The sequence below is a fragment of the Caenorhabditis remanei genome, chromosome X, assembly GCF_010183535.1.
Source record: "Caenorhabditis remanei strain PX506 chromosome X, whole genome shotgun sequence".
Lineage (NCBI taxonomy): Eukaryota > Metazoa > Nematoda > Chromadorea > Rhabditida > Rhabditidae > Caenorhabditis > Caenorhabditis remanei.
The window spans coordinates 16,638,927-16,657,706 of NC_071333.1; the positions used below are offsets into that span (position 1 = coordinate 16,638,927).

Consider the following 18,780-nt stretch of genomic DNA (forward strand, 5'->3'; position numbering starts at 1 on the left):
GCAGTTGAACTTTTTTGCTGGAATCTTAGAATCAAGTTCTGAAGATCCACTTGCTAGAAAATGAGAAATAAGTTTCTATAAAAACTAAACCTTGGAATGTTGACCACCTGAGTTCAGAATGGGAAATTATCGTGAAAGCTGATACCATGACTAAATAATTCATTCACGTTCAGCTGTTTTTTGAGATTACGGTAGAAAGAAAAAAAAAATGAAAAATGGAAAATGTTTTCTTCCTGCGTACCAGCTAGCACCCACAGCACTGAAATGACTTGTCAGCTCAGATTTTGCGTGATATGGATTTAGTCTCTTATTCCAGAAATATCTGATATCATACATACTACCAAAGACATGTCAGTTACGAAAAAAACATTTGTCCAATGTAAGAAAAATAGAGATGCTTCAAATGGAGAATTCGTCCCTAAATGCGTCTCGAATTCAAAGAAGCCCTTCTAGTCCAGATTTAGATCAGAACATGTAATAATCTTAGTGAAACCATGGATTGTCAGGTGCATTTCATTCTCGACACTACCAAATCCCCCTCTTGTATGTTTTCGCTGTTCACTCACACATCCCAGCAAATTCCAAATTCGTTCATGACATCAAGAAGTGATCATCCTCTACGGATTCGGTTCACAAATTCTCAAATCTTTTCATGTTCTGACCCTAATAACACTTGTTGCGACCTCAGCGAGCCTACCTACAAAACTACTGAAAGCCGATTACACCGGATTTGTAAAATGTAAAAGTCAACATCTTGAAGGTCAACATCTTCAACCTCCCCGCCTCCCCCCTTCCCACCTATTCTCATTTCCTTAAGTCGAGGGCGAGACGTTTCTAAGCCCTTTTCCTTCTGTGACTACTGCTTACCGTCTGTCGTCGTAAACGCTCTCGGAGGGAAACGACAGTAGTGTCTTCTCCCCTTCTATGTCCTCCTTCTCTTTTTATTCTCGGGTGTGAGAGGTGGCTCGCCTAACCTATATTACTGTAATTATACCTCCCTCCCACCCTCTCCATTTTGCATTCCTCTCCTCTCTTTCTCTTGCTTCCTGTACACGTTCATTTCTTTCTTACCTTTCCTTTTTTATTTAGAAAGCAACTCAAAAGAAACAATAGGTGGAGAAGGCATAAGTCAAGAGCATGTTGTTCTTCTGGATATTACTATGGGTAAGTGATTGAGTAGGTGTCAGTGTATTGTGTTAAATGGCTAAGTACGACTGTTAAGATTCTCAATAATGCTTCAGAACTGTTCATTAAAAATAAGAAAAACGAGGTGGCTGTTAAGTATTGAAACTCGTGCTTATTCTTCTTTGACAAAAATCTAGGTGTTAATAAAAGAAATTGAAGCTCTTTGCTGAATAAGTACAACACCATCACCAGCTTTTGACAAAAAAGTTTGAAGCTTGACTCCGTGGTCGCACGCCAGATTTTTTCTGCCTAAAATTATTTGATCGTCCCACCATTGGTCTAAATCGCTCATGGATCGTTTTCTGAACATCATTCAGCTTTCAAATTAAATTTTTTGAAATCGATGACCTCTCTGATATCAGAAAATATTGTTTTAAAGCAGAAAATAGAAAACCATGATTATCAACTCAAAAGTAAGCAATAACCAGAAAAAAATTCATAAAACATGTATTAGACACGTCGAATTCAGTTTAGGAATGTGAAATTCTTTTTTGTGACATTTTTCTCAATGCTGGAGGTTACAATTGTAACCTTTGTGGGTCAGTGATCATGCATTTATCTGTTTTTTCATTATGTAACATTGGGAGCAAAATCTCAGCTGTCACCAAACAAAATTTCTAGTATCAGAAATTTGTGTTTCTGAAGATAAAAACCTACAAATGTGAAAACTACCAGCGGCGCCGAACTTTTTTCCTTGTCACATCTGGACGCCTGGCACGCGACCACGGAATCAAACTTTGAACTTTTTCATTTCAAAAGCTAGTCATAATGTTGTACTGATTTTTAAAATTTTCTTTTATGAACAACTAGATTTTTTTCGGAAAAATAGGAGACACGAGTCTCAATTCTTAAAATCCACTCTATATACATTGGTGTTCTCTAATTTTTCCTGATGCCCTGAACTTACATTAGAAATCACGCAGGATTTCATGTTTTTGATACGGAAAAATATGAAGATAAACCTTATTATCAGCTCTCTATACTTTTGAACGGTTTTAGCATCATTATCAATCTTCTTAAGGTCTTGATTCTTAAGTTTTAGTTACGATCAACAAAATATAGAGATCAGAGAACAGATTTCGGAATCTTAACTAGCAAAACCAAATATCGAAAGTGCTGTGATAGTTTTTAACACATTTTTACAATAAAATAAAACAACTTCAAATGTTTTAGTTATGTTGCTAACAAAAAAAGTAAACAACAAGAAAACAAACAGAATACCTAATGAGGCTGGTAACAAAATAGATGAGAAAAAGTGTCGCTAGCAAAAATTGAAATAAAAAGGAGAAAAAAGATGGATTATATTAGGAATTTATACTGAGAGAAGAACAATTGATAGAGATGAACAAAACCACATAAAGTGAGATGAAAAGCGTGTGGAGGATATACTGAAAACGAAAATGAAAGTTCTTTTATACATGAGCTTTTTTCTCTGTTTTCCTTAGATCCACAACCGCAGGGCATTAGAAAATGAGATGAAATAAATTAAATGAATGAAATATAAAGAAAAAAATAAAAATGTTTCATAATGAGATTTTACATTTTCAATTTACAGCTCATCGACCCGATTCGAGGAGAAGCTTTGATTACTGGTTGGTTATTTTTTATTCTCACAAGAAGTGAAAAAGGAGCTTATCATATTTTTCTATTATAGAGAAAAAAGTAACTTGTACTTCCTCCAACATCGAAGTCGCGCTCACGTTTGCCAAAAGTTTCTCTGGCGGAGTCTTGACAGAAAACCCAAGAAAATATGAACAATGCAGGTAAGTCTTGCATGAACAAATTGCGTGGCTAACACAGTGAGTAACTCTTTCAGTCAGGAAAATGCATTTTATTTCCAGGTGGAAAGGTAACGGATCTAATTCGCTGTCAATCAACATTCCATTGTTCAACTCCACAAAATGCGCGGTCGTGGCTAATGAGGTATGTGAAAAGTAATGAGAGGCAAAAAATGAGTGGAAAATGGAAAAAGCAAGTGTTTTAGTCGGTCCAAAAGGTCAGGTTTTGAAAGTCAAACAATTCTATTACTGGGTTAGAGAGACAGGAAATTGATAATTTCCGCGAAAATGTCCTGAAAACTGGGGAACGGAGTGTGTAGTTTAGAGCCCCAAATCACTAATACCGTATACATACTTAGCAAATACTTTTTGTTATCTTATAAAATCAGAAATACTATTTGTTATGGCAAAATCTTGTTTTCCCAAGTGGCCAGGTGTTTTTGAGAACTGTTCTCTGCTAGAATTAATATTTGTTGGACATTCACTGAAAACACTACCGTACTACTTAAGCAAAATAGTTCATGTCTTGATGGAGCCAAACAAGAAAATTGAAAGAGAAGTGGTATGGGTAGAAACCGCCACTAAATCTATGTATTCGTCAGAATTTTCAATAGTTTCTGCTAGAATGAAGAAGAAGAATTGGTTTTGGTTCGCTTTTCTCGGTTGAGGGGAAGAGGCAAAGGCAGGCTTTCCGATTTTTCGAGTTCTTTTTTTGGTAGAACCTCTCGGTTGCCACTTCCTCGTTTTCATTTCGAATGACGAGTTGGAACTAGGCCATTTGATGAATTGCTTGAAGAGAACAAAAAAGAAGGAGTATCATAGTCAGTTTGCAGAGTCTCAGATTCTAGGATCAAGGCAGGAGGCGGAGAAGAAGTCCTACATGAAATCGTAGTTTTGCCGCCCGCTGCACTCGAATGCTTTAGTATAGCGAGGAGATACAACATCTTGAAGATAAAAAAGTTAAAAAATAGAAACTGAAGAATAAAAGCAGTAAGAAAAAAAATGATGAGAAGTGGGGAAGATGGGCTGAAGGGTGACGAAGGAAAGGGAGCAGAAAAAAGAATGTGCATCATTCATATTGCAATATGTGTATGCATATGCCCCCCTTCTCTTTTTTTTCTTCGCTTGTAGTAATTAGGTTACCCCCATCTTTCTCATTAACAGGGGTGTAGGCCTTTAAAATAAGTGAACTCCAGGTTTTTTAAAATACCAAAATACCAAAGAGTAATTCCTTCACGTACTATCTCGAAAATTTCGTTTTAAACGAAACATATGGAATGGATAAACGCGGTGAATGTGATTTTTCAGTTTTTATTTTTTTCATCGCAATAGATATCTGGTCACGCATTTTCCGCCCGGATGGGATTTCAGCGTTAATAACCAACGTTGAACTATCAGACTGGAAGGAAATTGAATATTTCAGCAACTTTCCATATGACCTGGCAAAATTCAAAATTCTATAGAGCATCATTATGATCTCTAGTCATTTTGCAAACGAATTTTGGTTTTCAATACAAAAGTTTCCAGACAAGTGGCACCTACAGTATCAAGCTACTGGTTAGTCCTGTCGATGGGTTGATTGTGGATGGCTTCAGTGCGATTAACGTGAAATGTATCTATGCTACACAAGACATAACGTTGACATTACCACCTATATTTAATGGAACAAATGCGCTACAGGTGAGATTTAACTTATTTGTGAAAAAGTCATGAAAATGCTACAGATCACCGCAATGAACGACGACAACAGTGTGGTAACTGGAAGTGGAGGCTCACCTGCTCTCACAATGCAAATTCTGGAAGGACACGGGATCGGTGGCTCACCAGTGGTCAAAGCCGCTGTCGGCCAACGGATTACACTGGATATAGCGCTTCAGAACACAGGTGAGGAGCATCTCTCTTTTCCTCTCTCTCTTTTTTGGCTCTTCCGTGACGTTTTGGAATCTTTATCCCCGTGGTGTGCACCTCTCCGTTTTTCATGGTGTATTCACATGTTGGAAACCTATCATCTCTTTCGTTTTTGTTGAGAAAAAGAAAAAAAAAATAGAGAATAGGAATTAGATTATCTCAAAACTATAATTAGAAATGCTTGGTCACATTTAGAACTATTGCTTTTGAGTGGAGGACAGAAATATTCTAGCAAAACACTTATTAAGTTGGTATAAATAATGTTTAGCAGAGTCACGAACTTCAGTAATACCCATTATTATTCCAGCCATATACGACTTCTATGTCCATTCTTGTTACGCTCATGACGGAAGTAACTCGCCAGATGCGTCCATCAACATCATCGATTCAAATGGGTAATAAAACCGACACAAAACCCATTCAAAAGTTGCATTATATTTGAATTTTGAAGATGCGGAGTGCGCCTATCAAGGGCGATCGACGTGCCGGCAATGAGTGCGCAACCTACACCGAATGGCCCAAAACACGTCTATTTGCATATGTAAGCAAGAAAAAAAACACGAAGGAATAGAAAATCAGAAACAGAAAAAAGGAATAGAAAAAATAGAGGGACTTTACCCAAGCACATGTCAATTTTGTTTTAAGGTACGGATTTCAATTCACCTCCAACAATTTCGTGCATTTCGAATGTCAAGTCAAACCATGCATCAAGTCGTGTCATAGAGAGGTTCGCTTTTCTGGGAATTTTTTTCCTTTTTTGAAGAAAAAGGATACAGAGTCCAAAAAAGGACAAGAGGGTATCAATCAAGGAATGTTTAAAATGTCCCCAGAGTGATGCAGAACATTTGAGTCATTGACTCAAAAAAAGGAACAATAGACACAAAAGTTTTCTTCAACAAAACTTTTTTCAGAAATGATTGTTGTAGCTGAAAACTAAGAATTTGATTTTGACTTTAAAGAAATGTTGGGGTATCGTAAATGAAATGAAAATCTGACGCCTGAGCCTAGATAAAATCCGAAATCCGCCCTAAATCTATACGAAACGTCATTTCATTTTAATTTGGCAAGCTTTTTGCAGAAACTGATGCAATGCGTGGTAGCATTATTGAGATGGATATATGTATGCCTTATTGAATCCAGTCCTGCTAACATAAGAATAAGAAAAAAAATTGCAAGAAGAGTGAGAGTCCGTAGAAGTGTAAAAGTAATGTAAGACTGATTCAAAATTCATGTAGTTTATCATAGCGTGTCACTTTTCTTCTTTGTGAATAAAACCAAAAACTTACATTAAGAAAGCCAACCTTGACTGAATAACCTGAAAACTTCAGTGAAAAGTGAATTCCGTGCCAACAACGGTTGAAGACAGCTGAAAAAGAAGACAAACTGAAAAAGAGAATTCACCTGCGTTGACGCATTCACCATTATTACCCATAAACCCTTCCGGGAAATGAGGGGAACAACTTGACGGGGGTACTGTATATAATGGGTTAGGTTTATTTCTTGGAGGAAATTTATGGTCGAGCGAGTGGAACCGGAATATTTGCTGGAAAAGGAGAATAGTAATGTTGTGGTGTGTGTATGAGTGCAAATGACGTGGCGGAGAAGTTTGACTAATGTTTCATGAAACTTATTTTATTTTATCATGAAATATTGCAACATGGTTACTTGAAACCAGAATTGTTATTTTTTGCCCGGCCTGGTCGGCTTTAAGAAAAGGTATCTATTTTTTAACCAAACTTTTTGAATTTTACATCTAAAAATTCAATTTATTGATGCATAAGCTTTTATTGAATTTTGTAGTATAGTAAAATATCTGCCATTTTCGGAAAAGCATCCAAAACATTTAGTTTAAAAAATTTTCTAATTTCAAACCCCGGGTCGACGGCCTGGCCCGTGACAAGTTCTCTTGAAACATTTTGTTGCTTCTTTGTAGTCCAACTGATCCCCCTAACTCTATTTTTATTTCAGCAGTGCATTCGAGAACCGGACACCAAGATCCCAGTGATCCCAGCTCACCGTCGGCGTCGTCACGAAGATAACTCAACTGATGTCGCCACGCTCCGTCTCGAGACAGTGCTCGAGATCTCACCCCAATCAACTCTCTCAGCTGCTGCCCTTGGTCAGTCCGAACTTATGACACCATGTGTCGTTTAGTGAATTCTCGCACGAGACAGCGAAAAGATAGAGAAAGGTCCGATGGTGTCTCATCGAACACATGATAGGTGCAAGCGGACCTTTCAAAATAGAACTGAGACAAGAAAGATCACCGCTTTGATTTTTTAGTATCGTCCGAGGACTACACCCGACCTGCAAACTGCTATTCCCAACCGGCGCTCATTGCCACCTGCACTTTCGTTTTCCTGACAACTGCCCTTTTGGTTTCGATGGTTCACGTGGTTTATCGGAGATGGACAAAGTCCCGCAAAGCGAGTGGTATAAATGACAACGATAGTGTGGACACATCCAGCATTTCTTGATTTCTTGACTCTGCTTACTATTTTTTTAATACATTTAATTTTTTATATTACTTTCTCTAAATGATCTTCATTTTCGTTGTGTTCTTGATTCGAAGTACATGTGTTTGTGGTCATTTCACTTCACTCTCATTCCACTTATTATATTTCCTTCCTGCCGAACCCTATACAATAAATTGGTCAGTATTTTTAAATTTTTATTGTAACAAACAAAAAACTAATTCTTCTAAGAAAAACCAGATGGTAGATCAGTAGATCACATGGAATCTAGCTTTTGTATTCTATTTTTGACTTTCTCATCTCAACAAACCGATATTTTAGTTCAGAGCAGTCAGTTCAGTCAACATGTTGATCCTATTCATTCTTGTATTTTGTCGACTTCTCACAAATAGCGTCTTGTCTTCCTTATCCCCATATTCTTCCTCAGATCCCTTCATTTGTTTTGCGGAATAAATGTTGTTTTCAAGAAACAAACAAACAAACAACTTCAATTTTATTGACTATGATTCTACCTCCTATCTTCTATTCCTATTCCTGTTTCTGTTTCCGTAGGGGGGGCTCTTCACTACCAAATTGGGATTTGAAGACTCGGGGAGTTAGGTGAGATCCCTCCGTGGCTCATCTCTCATCTCTCTTCCTTATCCTGCACTATATCCATCAACTTTGACCCTCACCGAGTGTCTCGCGGCTGTTCGAGGCGCCGGCGGCTGGCCGCACGAGTCAAAACCAGCTGATCGGTGAGGGAGGGGACAAAAAAAAATCAAGAACTTTTTGTCTCGCTCATTTGTTCTCTAACCGTTCGCCCGGTTTCTTTTCACTAAGAATCTAAATCTCTTCAGGATGAGAGAGTGTCGTTTGACCACCAATTTTCTCCAATGGTTCGGCCCCTTTAGTCGCATGATCAATTGAGCTCTCTCCTTCAGTCACTCTTCAGTTTTCTCCTCAACCGTTTCACAGATTAGTGTCTTAGTCTAAACCTTTGGTATCTGGTGTCTGATATTAATGTCTTTTTTTTGTTACAGATATGATGGAAAGCCACGACGACTTCGATAGTCAGAGCCAACTTCAGGTATGTTTAGAGGGCATAGCAATCTAGATTAAATAAATTCACCAAGGAAACTTTTTTGGATTATCTTTTAATAGCATAATCTTTTTGTACTAGTCTTTCCATATGTACACAGTTTTGAACTCGAACTCCAATCGTTCACCTCTCTCCCTTCAAATTCCAAAACACAACCACTCAAACTTTATGACTCAACTCAACTAGATTTCAAAATGTTCCCCTTTTTTCCAACCAGTTGTTCTCAAAAATCACACAAAATGTTTTCAGAGAGCGCTCGCCGACAAAATCACAAATTATGCGCCGATCGAGGAAATCCGCTACGTCCTTATGCGTGGAGCACAGGTTTTTGTTTTGTTTATTTGTCTCGTTTTGTTTTTCTTTTCTCTGCGATCAACTAATCATTGGCGCCTCGGAGCCTAGAACGTACTATTCTTGTTTTTTTCCTTCTTGCCACCAGCACCACCTGGTGGTCAATAGAACAGCGGAATCAAAAACACATAACAAAACTAGTTTTAGAAGTACAAGTAGATTTAAAGAACAACGAAACCGTGGTGACGAGATTTGATCATACTCTGGTTTCAGGTTGATGGACAAGTCACCGCCGGGTTGACACCACTCCATTACGCTTGCTATATCAACTACCAGGCCGCAGCAAAACTTCTTTTGACCCTTGGAGCAAAGGTAAGTGATAATAACTACAACATATACACACAACATATATAGAAATGATAAACTTTCAATCGTCACTCCACTTCCAAATTTATCATTGACAAACAAAAAACCTGCAGTCATAAGTCAGATGGAGTGTTTAGAAAAAAAAAAGAAAACAGACTAGAAGTCACGGACAGGGCTAGTAATAGCAAGGGGGTGGAAGTGAGTAATTGAAAGGAGGCCACTATATAAATGTGAATTATAGGTGCAAGCTGTCGACAATATTGGTTGCTCTGCACTTCATCTTTGTGCCGAACACGGACATTACAGAATGATCAAGCTGCTTCTTCAGGTGAGTCACTATTGTTGAAATTTCTTTTTCTTGTTCATTGATATCTTTCATTATCTTTCATATTTTTCAGTACATGAAAGTCGTTGAACAGTACGAGACTCCAGAGTTTCGTGTTGGAGACAAATATCCACAACGAGAAAATATTGACGAGCCACTTCGACTTGCTATCAAGGTATGTAAGCCCAACCCTCTCTTGTCTCGAAAACTGTATTCGTATTCATTTTTTCTGATAAAATTTTTCTTTCTTTTGGTCGTTAGTCGAAGAATGTCAGTGATAACCGTGGTCAGTCTTTTTTCTGCAACTGGTACCTGTCACTAGTGTAATAAGAGAAATACAAAAATTGATAAGGATAGTAATATTCAGTCTTAACAACCCAACCACCTGATTGAAAATGTCTTCTTTTTTTGAACTAGCACAGGTATATTTGGTATTTGATCCCAACAGATCCCAACAAAATTGTCTTATCTGTCACTAAACTTATTTCCTGTTCTAGAATGGTCACTATGACTGCGCCCGTCTTCTCCTAACTAATGGAGCAAATCCAAATGCCATCTATTTTGACGGACCAGAAATCACTCAAGTGAGCCCATTGGACACCAACTTTTTGGAAATGCTTCTTGAGTTTGGTGCTGATCCAAACGTGTTTGATCGTAAGGGTATGACACCAATAATGAAGGCTTGTCGTATGAAGGATAAGGGAATCGAGGCGATTCGGATTTTGTTGAAGTATGGAGCAGATATCAACAAGTTGTCTCCAGAACGTCAAGATCATAGAAGTGCTCTTCACTTTGCACTTCTCTCTGGAAACCATGATTTGGTGAAATTTTTGATTGCAAATGGATGTAATGTGAATATGGATGAAAAGTATGAGAAACCATCTCCAATTGATATTGCTGTCTTGAAAGATGATCCAGTTCTTTTGAAAATTGTTCTGGACGCTGGAGCCAACCCAAATGCAGTCCATACTTACATTGGATCATGTCTTCATTTGGCATCTTGTTCGGGTAAGATACTTTGGTTTAAAAAACTCAATGAACTAAAATTTTTAGTTCTTCTCAACCAATACAAAATTGTTGAGCTTCTCTTGGAACACGGAGCTGACATGAACCTCCAGCACAAGTTCCCCGATGGTTCCCGCTTGAAAAGTCCATTTGTCGAGTACTTCCGCTCCAATGATAGCATCGACGCAAAAGTTGTGAAATTGTTCATCACCCACGGCGCCAAAGTTGTTATGAGAAACCCACTTCACGACTGTCGTGGACAACTCCGCAATGTTCTCAAACTAGCCGCTCTCCAAAACCAACCAGAAGTCTTGGAACTTCTGTTGGGACTTGGTGAGCAGTATGACAACAAGGCTATTGAAAGACTCCCCTTGCCATCGGAGCTGAAGACTCATATCAGTGAGAGAGCCAAGTGAGTGGTACTAATTTTTATATTAACCTAACATTAATTCTTCTAGAAATCCACACAGCCTCCAACATTTGTGCCGTCTTCAAATCCGGGACACCGTCCAGACGTCCGAATACAAGACCCTCCCAATCCCAGAGTTCTTGAAAGCCTATCTCTTGGGATTGATCCCATAGCCCAGACTTTCAAAAAATCTTTACGATTTTGAACTTGTATGTGTATATAATTCTGTAAATCTGTACATTTGTGTAGCATAATCCTTGTTATCTGTTTCTTCCCCCCCACACCCACCATCTTGTTGAAGTGTACAAAAATCCAAAGCATCATTGTTACCTCATTTTCTATTTGAAACCAAAACCATTTTTGAAAATTTCGAAAAACCTCCACCCGAAAATCCAAATTCTGTTCATTTCACTGTTAGCTACAAATTGCCCCACTTTCTGTCACATCACTTTAGAACAAACGGATAACGACATCTCACACTGATTTCAACAAACTGTTTCTGCTTTCTCGGTAATATTATTGTCATTTTTAATATAATTATAATATTTGGAAATTGTTAGTCATGTTTTTCACAAAACACCTATTCTTATTTGTATGTATATAATATTGGAATATTTATTTGGCAAAAATTACATTTTCACTACATAATATTTGGAAAAACTATAATACAATAAATTGTTATACCCAAACCTCTTTTCTCGTTTCAAAACTTTCGAAAAATCACGTACAAAGATTGAAGTACTAACAGACAATTGCGAAATAATAGTTTGTCAGTAGTCATCCATCGCGGATGGGGATCTTTATCCACTTGAAGAACGGAAAGCACGACCACGTCATATGTTGTGCTCCTTTAGTAAAAACATCACTGATTGAAGTCAACAATGACAGGTGATGAGTGATTTTTCTACTTTTCGTGTTGTTTTGGATGGTTTTTAATTTCCTAATCCTCTTACTGGTCTGGTATGAACCTAAATCTGGAAAATTACTTTATTTCTTTGAAAGTTGGACTGATGTATTTCAATTACAATGAGAGAACAGAAAAAAATGGATTTGAAAGAAGATAGGAAAGAACAACTGTTAAGTACCGCTCGAAGAAAGTGCACATAGAACAATCGTCGGATAAAGAAAAATGAAAGTGCATGGTGAAACAAAAGAGACAGAGAGAAGATACATATAGTACAAAGTTTTTTCAAGAAGACAAAAATATAAATGTTGGGGCAATACCTTATATTTTTACCCTACACAGCTAAGGTACGAGGTGATGATAATTGAAACTAGTTGTGGTCTTCGGTAGATTGCCATCAGTGCGTTAAATGCTGAAAGTGTGAGAATAAGGATTTCAAACTTGTAGTTTTTAGTCTCACGTTTAATTTTTCGAACGTGAAGATATCCGTTGTTGTAAAGTTCTTCTTGGGTCAATCTGGATGAGAGCAGCTTGTATAACTCCTGAAATTATTAATTAAGAAAAACGAAAAATTATTTTTTTTTAATCACCACAGCAGCTCTGAGATGGACGTGTCTTTCAAAAAGAACACCGAGCATTCGTCTGGCCTTTGCACTTCCGTAAATTTGGTTCCTCATGAAAACGTTGTTACAGAAAAACTTTGCAGTTGGAATGGTTTGTGGTTTGAAAGATTGAAGAAGGAACCCTTGAATCATTCGTGGATTACATCCTTGATAAACAATTCCTGTTGGCCTGTGTACATGTAGCTCCAGAATTTTTGAGTACTGTAACTATTTGATAGATCGAAGTGATTGTTTAAAGGCGTATTGTGGTCTGTTGTGATGTTTTTGTATTATAATATATGCATTTCGGCCAATTCGTTTTCATACTTCAAGAATTTTTTAATTTGGTGCACAACTCGCTAAAAGCGAGCGCCCGAAAGTTTTAAATTTTAACGGTATTTTCGATAATTTAATAATCATACCGACAAAAACCAGCTTCACCTAAGTAAAATTTCTGTAACTTTCTCACGAACCTTTTAGCAGATTGAGCACCGAACAAAAAAATTCTTGAAGTCTGAATATGAAATCACCGAAACCCATACATTATAATATGAACACATCACAACATACCACAACACGCCTTCAGTGAAACTCACAACTTTGAAAAAATATTGTTTCCTTTCCTTAACAATTACGTCTATAGGTTTGGCCCTTAAAAAATCCAAGACATAGAACATGAGATCTGGGAACTTTTCTGAGAGCTCCACTGTTTTGAGGCTGATGGGACAGAGACCAACATGAGTTGAAGGCGCAGATGATAATGGTGTGAGCTCGCGTTCTTTCTTGGTATACAAAAATCTGTTTTTTGGAATTCCTCGTATTCCTGGTGTCAAGTGAGAATGAAAATCAATGACCTCTTCTGTTGTCGAAGGTTTCTGAATAATTAGCTATTAAACTTGTCATTCAACAATGTCTTTCACTTTTTCAATTTTTTCGATTTTATTTTATACACTCACCTCTTTTCTTGGTTTCCTATGCTTTTTTCGTTGCCTAGGTGGCACAGGTACTGGAGCCCAAACTGAAATCTCAAAGTCTGCCACTAGAAAATTTTGAGGTTGGCAACCGGATTCGTTTCCATTTTCCTGATGAACCAGTTCATTTTCCGTTTTCCGACAATTTGATTCATTTGGAATATCATTTCCATTGCGACACTTTTGGTTTTCTTGTGGTGGGAAGGCTTGTAAAAACTCTACATGGTTTTTGTTAATAGTCATTGTCACTTATCTGAAACAAATTGGGATAGTCTGAGAAATGGAGTGCGGAAAAAAAACAAAGGTAAAAACAAAAAAGCGGTACAAACATTTCGTATTTGTATCAAAAAATGATGATTAGTAGAAAAACATTAAGAGCTATGAAATGAGGACGTATCTCAGCACGGAGTTCAAAAAAAATGAAGTCTTTAATTGGATTTCCATCAGTAGGCATGGATACACTCATAATTTCTGACTCATCTCTTTGATTTGTTTTTTTTTAATTTAAGTTCGTTTTTCTTTAGGAAAATATTAGTCCTCTTATAAGTACATCATAAACACATTTTATTTTTTATTTTTTAGATGTTTTAATTGACATATATGTATTAGTTCGGCACAATTTTACAACTGCGCTCCACCGAAATGCTTTTGAAAAATGTATTTTTTCTCCAAGTTTCTCAATTTTGCACACAATTTTTTTGCTAGCGGTAGAGCGCGGTTGTAAAATGCGTGCCGTGCTAGTAGTAACTAAAATATATTCAAATATATTCAAATACAATTTTACTCAAAAATAATTCAAACCTATAGTCAGAACCACAAAATAATAATAATGCATGAAACAGAGATTCTTCGTTGAAATTCCCAAGTGAACACTATTGCTTTCCCGTTGGTCACCATGGTGACACCGAACTTTATCATTTTGAGAGCATTACGAAAGGCTGTGGGAGAGGAAACTGGGTATTAAATCACTTTCAGTTTTTTTACTGTGTCAACCAAGTTTCTTTTCGATCTGGAAGAGAAAGCAATACCTACATCGTACGAATTTTTGAAAAAAGAGGGAATGTGAAACAGCGGGCGTACCCATTACAAAGACTTTGAGTTCAAAAAAAATTATAGAAACTAATGAAGTATGAATATAACTATTTTGATCATTTAGTGTCTAGGTTCCTTGTAGCCATCCCAATTTAGAAAACAAATTCATCAATTGAATGACTCCGAAAAAATAAGACCCAGAGCAAAAGGACAACTGAAGAAGAGTGGAAGAATAAAAAAGAACGTTTCAAGAGTGCGTGTAAGCGACGATGACAAACCAACGAAAGCTAATTTCTGTTAGTGTGCACCCTCGGCATTCGTTTTTTGACGGGTATCGGACAAATGAAGACAGAAATTTCGAGAATGACAGATCAGGAAAAAAAGGGTATAATCCAAGAAAGTGTGGAGCCTGGATGAAAATGAAAATGGAGAGAGCGGAAGAAGAGGCAATGACTAAATTTCTTAATTTTGCGGGAGATATATGAAGGGAACCCTTTCGGTATCCAGGGCAACATTTGGATTACGCTGAGAGATTTATTTCCAATTGTGGGTAGGAGAGCGGAAACAAAATATCTATCTATCTCTGAGAATTTTTGATGAAAGAACTGATAAACATCATAATTGTCAAAAATCGGGCCAAGCCGGGGCGAAATTTCTCTTGGCCCGGCCCGGTCGGCCGGATTCAAAAATGGGAACCCATTTTTACCAAATTTTATTTGAAATTTTTCGAAAAAAATAGAGTAAAAATGCTTAAATTATCATACATATTCACTTTTTTCAAACAATTTCAAAAAATTCCAAAAAAAAATTCAAAAACTCAAAATGTTTCAAAACGAGCCGAGCGGGCCGGGCCAAGATTTTTCCTGATTTCGGCCCGGCCCGGCCTGTGACAAGTCTGATGAACATAACATGAATGAAAAGAGAATAGGTTGTCTGAACTTTTTATTGTGACACGATGCTTTTCCGACAAACAGAATAATTATTATTCTCTGCAAAATTGTTCGAACTTGTATGATGTAGAGTAGACGCCTACACTCTAAGACTACCAATTTGGGATTTCTAAAAGTTCAGTCTTTGACATTTCCTATGCAAGGTTAGAAGAATGAAGAAAAATCTATGAAAAAAATGAGAAGAAAGAATGGAATTTGAAAAATAAGAGCTGATAATGGGAAGAATATGGTAAATGTAGTTTTTATCTTCTTTTCGATAGAATATTCAGAATATCGTAGGCAGCGCAGAACATTGTACTCTGAAAACGCGCGCTAGAAGCTTCTGTTACAATATTACAAAATGTTCGCTTCCAAGAAACTTCAGTTTAAATTTTAATAAAAAAAAGAGATACATTTGTAATAGAAGGGTAAAAAACGTTAAAGAAAAATTTGAGTCGATACGATTTCGTCAAAATGTTGTTATTCAAAATGACAAGACCTAAAATTCCACATTGAAGCTTTCAAGATTCACTACTCTCATTTTTAGTACAACCACTGAACAAAAATGTTGATTATACATAATACGAAGGAAACAGCGAATGAGTGCGAATGAAAGTAGACGGAAGTTCGAAGGAAAAAGAAGTGCATAACAAAGCTTCAGAAATGGGGAGAAGACGAGATAAAAGCTGGGTAAGATGAAGAAAAAGTGTTCGCTGGTTTGGTTTGACTGCATGGCAGTGCGGAGCATAAATTGGCTCGACGCACGTTTTCTTCTTTTGGGTTATGAGGATGGAGCTGAAAAAGTTTCAAATGTTAGAGAGCTTCAAGAATGTAATGTTGTTATTACTGTTTCAATTGACGTCTGGGTCTTTAAAAAAGTTTTAAAAAAACTTATTGTTGCTTCTCTTCTCCCTTTGGTTTTCTTTTCCCTGGTTATGTAAACTGTAAAGTGCACTCAACTTGATTGTTTTGGATTATAGCGGATCATGAAGATTTATCGAACTGCAGTAGAAATCATCCAAGTCTGATTTTTGGTTTTTTTTTCATATTCTATAGCTGTTAAAAAAAACAACCACATCTTTTTTGTTGCCAATTTCACAAGGGAAGTCTTGGGAGCGGCTTTCAAACTATCTACAAATTTGGTTAAAATTACTTTCGACTACGGGAAAGTCTATTTCTCCCACCAAAACCGGCAAAATATTTCAGCGAGCCGAGTTATGAACTATCAAACTTTTCATATGGTTATGCTTTTTCACACCGCAAATACGCCACCGAGCGGTTTCGTATTATATATGTTGCTCAGTGGTTCACCTGTACTCGTACGTTGGAAAGTGAGATTATTTTTGCGTGTTCTAATTTGTAGATATGGAATTCCATGTGAAAAAACATGACTATATGAAAAGTTTGAGAGCTCATAACTTGGTTCGCAGTGACATTTAGTCGGTTTTGATGACAGAAATGGTCTCCCCGTAGTCGAAAGTACCTATAATCAAATTTATAGATCGTTTGAAAACCGCGTCTCCAAAGATTTTCTTTGTCAGATCGGAGAACCTGTGGAACTTGAAAAGTACTTGGATCTGCAGAAAACTGTTACCATTCTGCAACAAACATAACAATTTATTGATGTGATAAATCGATGAAATATCAATATGTATGTCTTGCAAAGTTTTCACTTTGGAAACATTCCCTTCTGCCTCCTCCTTTCCTGGCAAAACAAACATCATGATAATTACAAGAATTACCTCTTCTCTCGACTCCCCATTTCCTTTACTTACACATCTTTCGTTCTCTATTAGCTTCTTTTCCTCTATTCCTATTCTTACATTTTTCTCTTACGTTTTTCGTCAATGCCATCACTTTCACCCACATGTTCTGTTGTGACATTACATATTACCGCGTGTGTCTTCTCGTCAAGATTCTTCGATGTAAAACCTATAAAGTTCCTTCTTTTTTCCTTCTCCTCTCATCTATTCTTTTGTTCTCGAAGGACACATCCATTCATTCCATCAATATGTGTATGTCTTCATCATTTTTTCTTTTCTTGTAGATACAAAATGTGGGAAAAAAGAATTGAAACATGGAAAGTCTAAAAAATGTATTCGATTTTCTTCAACATGTTCAAAAAACTTTCAAATCGAATGATGTGTTCCAAAATTCTTCTTTCATCTGCTCCGTTTGGTTCCATCATTTCTGAAGCATTGCTTTTGAATCTCTGAATCAAAGTTGATTTGATTTAGTGACTAGTCTGAAGCTGACAAAAAGTAGGAGAAGATGTGACGGCCGAAAACACTTGACAATTCCTATTTTCCGTGTTATCTACCGTTGATTTAGCGAATTTATCTGATGTATTTCTAAATCGCTAGATATAATCTGATAAGACCCGCCAGAAAAATTCGACTCACAATCTCTCCCCCACTGAATTTCAATCTGAAAAAAAAAACAAGGAAAAACATCTGGACATATCTTAGTAATCGAGTTTTCGAATTTCATCTAGATTCAAGATTTTAGTGTCTCCTGAAATTGTTCAAACATTTCTTAACGTATCTAATCATAAAGTCTGAAAAAGTTCATTCACACGTAAAAATTCTAGGTACTTCTGAGAAGAAGTCATCCGTGCATCACTAATAACGGTGACTTATTCATTTTTCCTTCTGTATTTTTTTGTTTTCATTTTCTTCTGATACAATAAGGTGTGTCTGTTATCAGTTTTTCGTCTGTTCCCTTTCTCTTCACCCGTTTTATTATTCATTACTCAAAACAGCCTCATTTCAGCACTTGTCTAACAATGCAGTGTCACCCAACCGAGTATGACATAGTCGAAGAGAAAATGAGGTATGTGAGAGGTGCATTTAGTTAAATAAAAGTGTGTCTATGTGATAAGAAATATGTAATTAAGAGGTCACAGTTTGATTTTTTTTAAATGTTGCATGAAACCCCGGTTCTATTCATTAATATTTCAACATTTGAGATGAAACTGAAAACTATGTAAGTGTTGGTTTTCAAATATTGAAAAGAAAATATATGTTTTGAATTTTGAACTTTTGTCATTTTCCGTTTGTGTTCTCTGCTTGGTCTCGTCGTGAGCTATTCCATATTTAATAGCGCTACTTTTTCGGACGCTTCCACGCACCATGTTCTTCTTTTTGCATATATAATAGTTTCTTTTGTTTTGAGAATTTATTTCCTATAATAATTACTGATAATAAAAACAACGATTTCTAAAATGTATTACATATGTTTATTGGAAAAGCTAGTGTTGATTTCGTTCCCACGAGGCATTCACCACATAAGCATTTCCTTTACACCCACATTCAGTTGTGTTTTTCATTTGGAGCAAAGCAACACGAGCTCTCATTTTCCTTTATTTTTTAGTTAGAATGTGAAATAATTGTTTATGTTATTTTAACTTCTGTTTTCTAAGTATCGCATGAAATGTGAGAATACACATTTGAAAAATTTATAATTAAATGGATATGAACTGAACTGCCACCATTATATAATTTGCATGGAATATGGCTTG

At 36.7% G+C, this 18,780-nt stretch overlaps 3 protein-coding genes across 3 annotated transcripts; 2 read left to right on the forward strand and 1 right to left on the reverse strand.

Annotated features, from left to right (window-relative positions):
* Window positions 1–3,009: 3,009 nt before the first annotated feature.
* GCK72_025346 (uncharacterized protein) lies at window positions 3,010–7,348 on the forward strand (the record flags this gene model as incomplete). Its single annotated transcript, XM_003103701.2, has 8 exons — window positions 3,010–3,108; window positions 4,491–4,643; window positions 4,688–4,847; window positions 5,179–5,266; window positions 5,323–5,412; window positions 5,517–5,598; window positions 6,840–6,990; window positions 7,155–7,348. The coding sequence occupies 8 exons, from the start codon at window positions 3,010–3,012 to the stop codon at window positions 7,346–7,348; spliced, it is 1,017 nt and encodes a 338-aa protein (XP_003103749.2).
* A 1,021-nt stretch (window positions 7,349–8,369) lies between these two features.
* On the forward strand, window positions 8,370–10,995 carry GCK72_025347 (uncharacterized protein; the record flags this gene model as incomplete). Its single annotated transcript, XM_053736301.1, has 8 exons — window positions 8,370–8,414; window positions 8,676–8,750; window positions 8,991–9,089; window positions 9,325–9,411; window positions 9,482–9,583; window positions 9,906–10,416; window positions 10,462–10,825; window positions 10,872–10,995. 8 exons carry the CDS (start codon window positions 8,370–8,372, stop codon window positions 10,993–10,995), a joined length of 1,407 nt encoding a protein of 468 aa, XP_053579867.1.
* A 1,060-nt stretch (window positions 10,996–12,055) lies between these two features.
* On the reverse strand, window positions 12,056–13,542 carry GCK72_025348 (uncharacterized protein; the record flags this gene model as incomplete). The annotated part of the gene is made up of 3 exons (XM_053736302.1): window positions 12,056–12,268; window positions 12,317–12,550; window positions 13,285–13,542. 3 exons carry the CDS (start codon window positions 13,540–13,542, stop codon window positions 12,056–12,058), a joined length of 705 nt encoding a protein of 234 aa, XP_053579868.1.
* Between the last annotated feature and the right edge of the window lie 5,238 nt (window positions 13,543–18,780).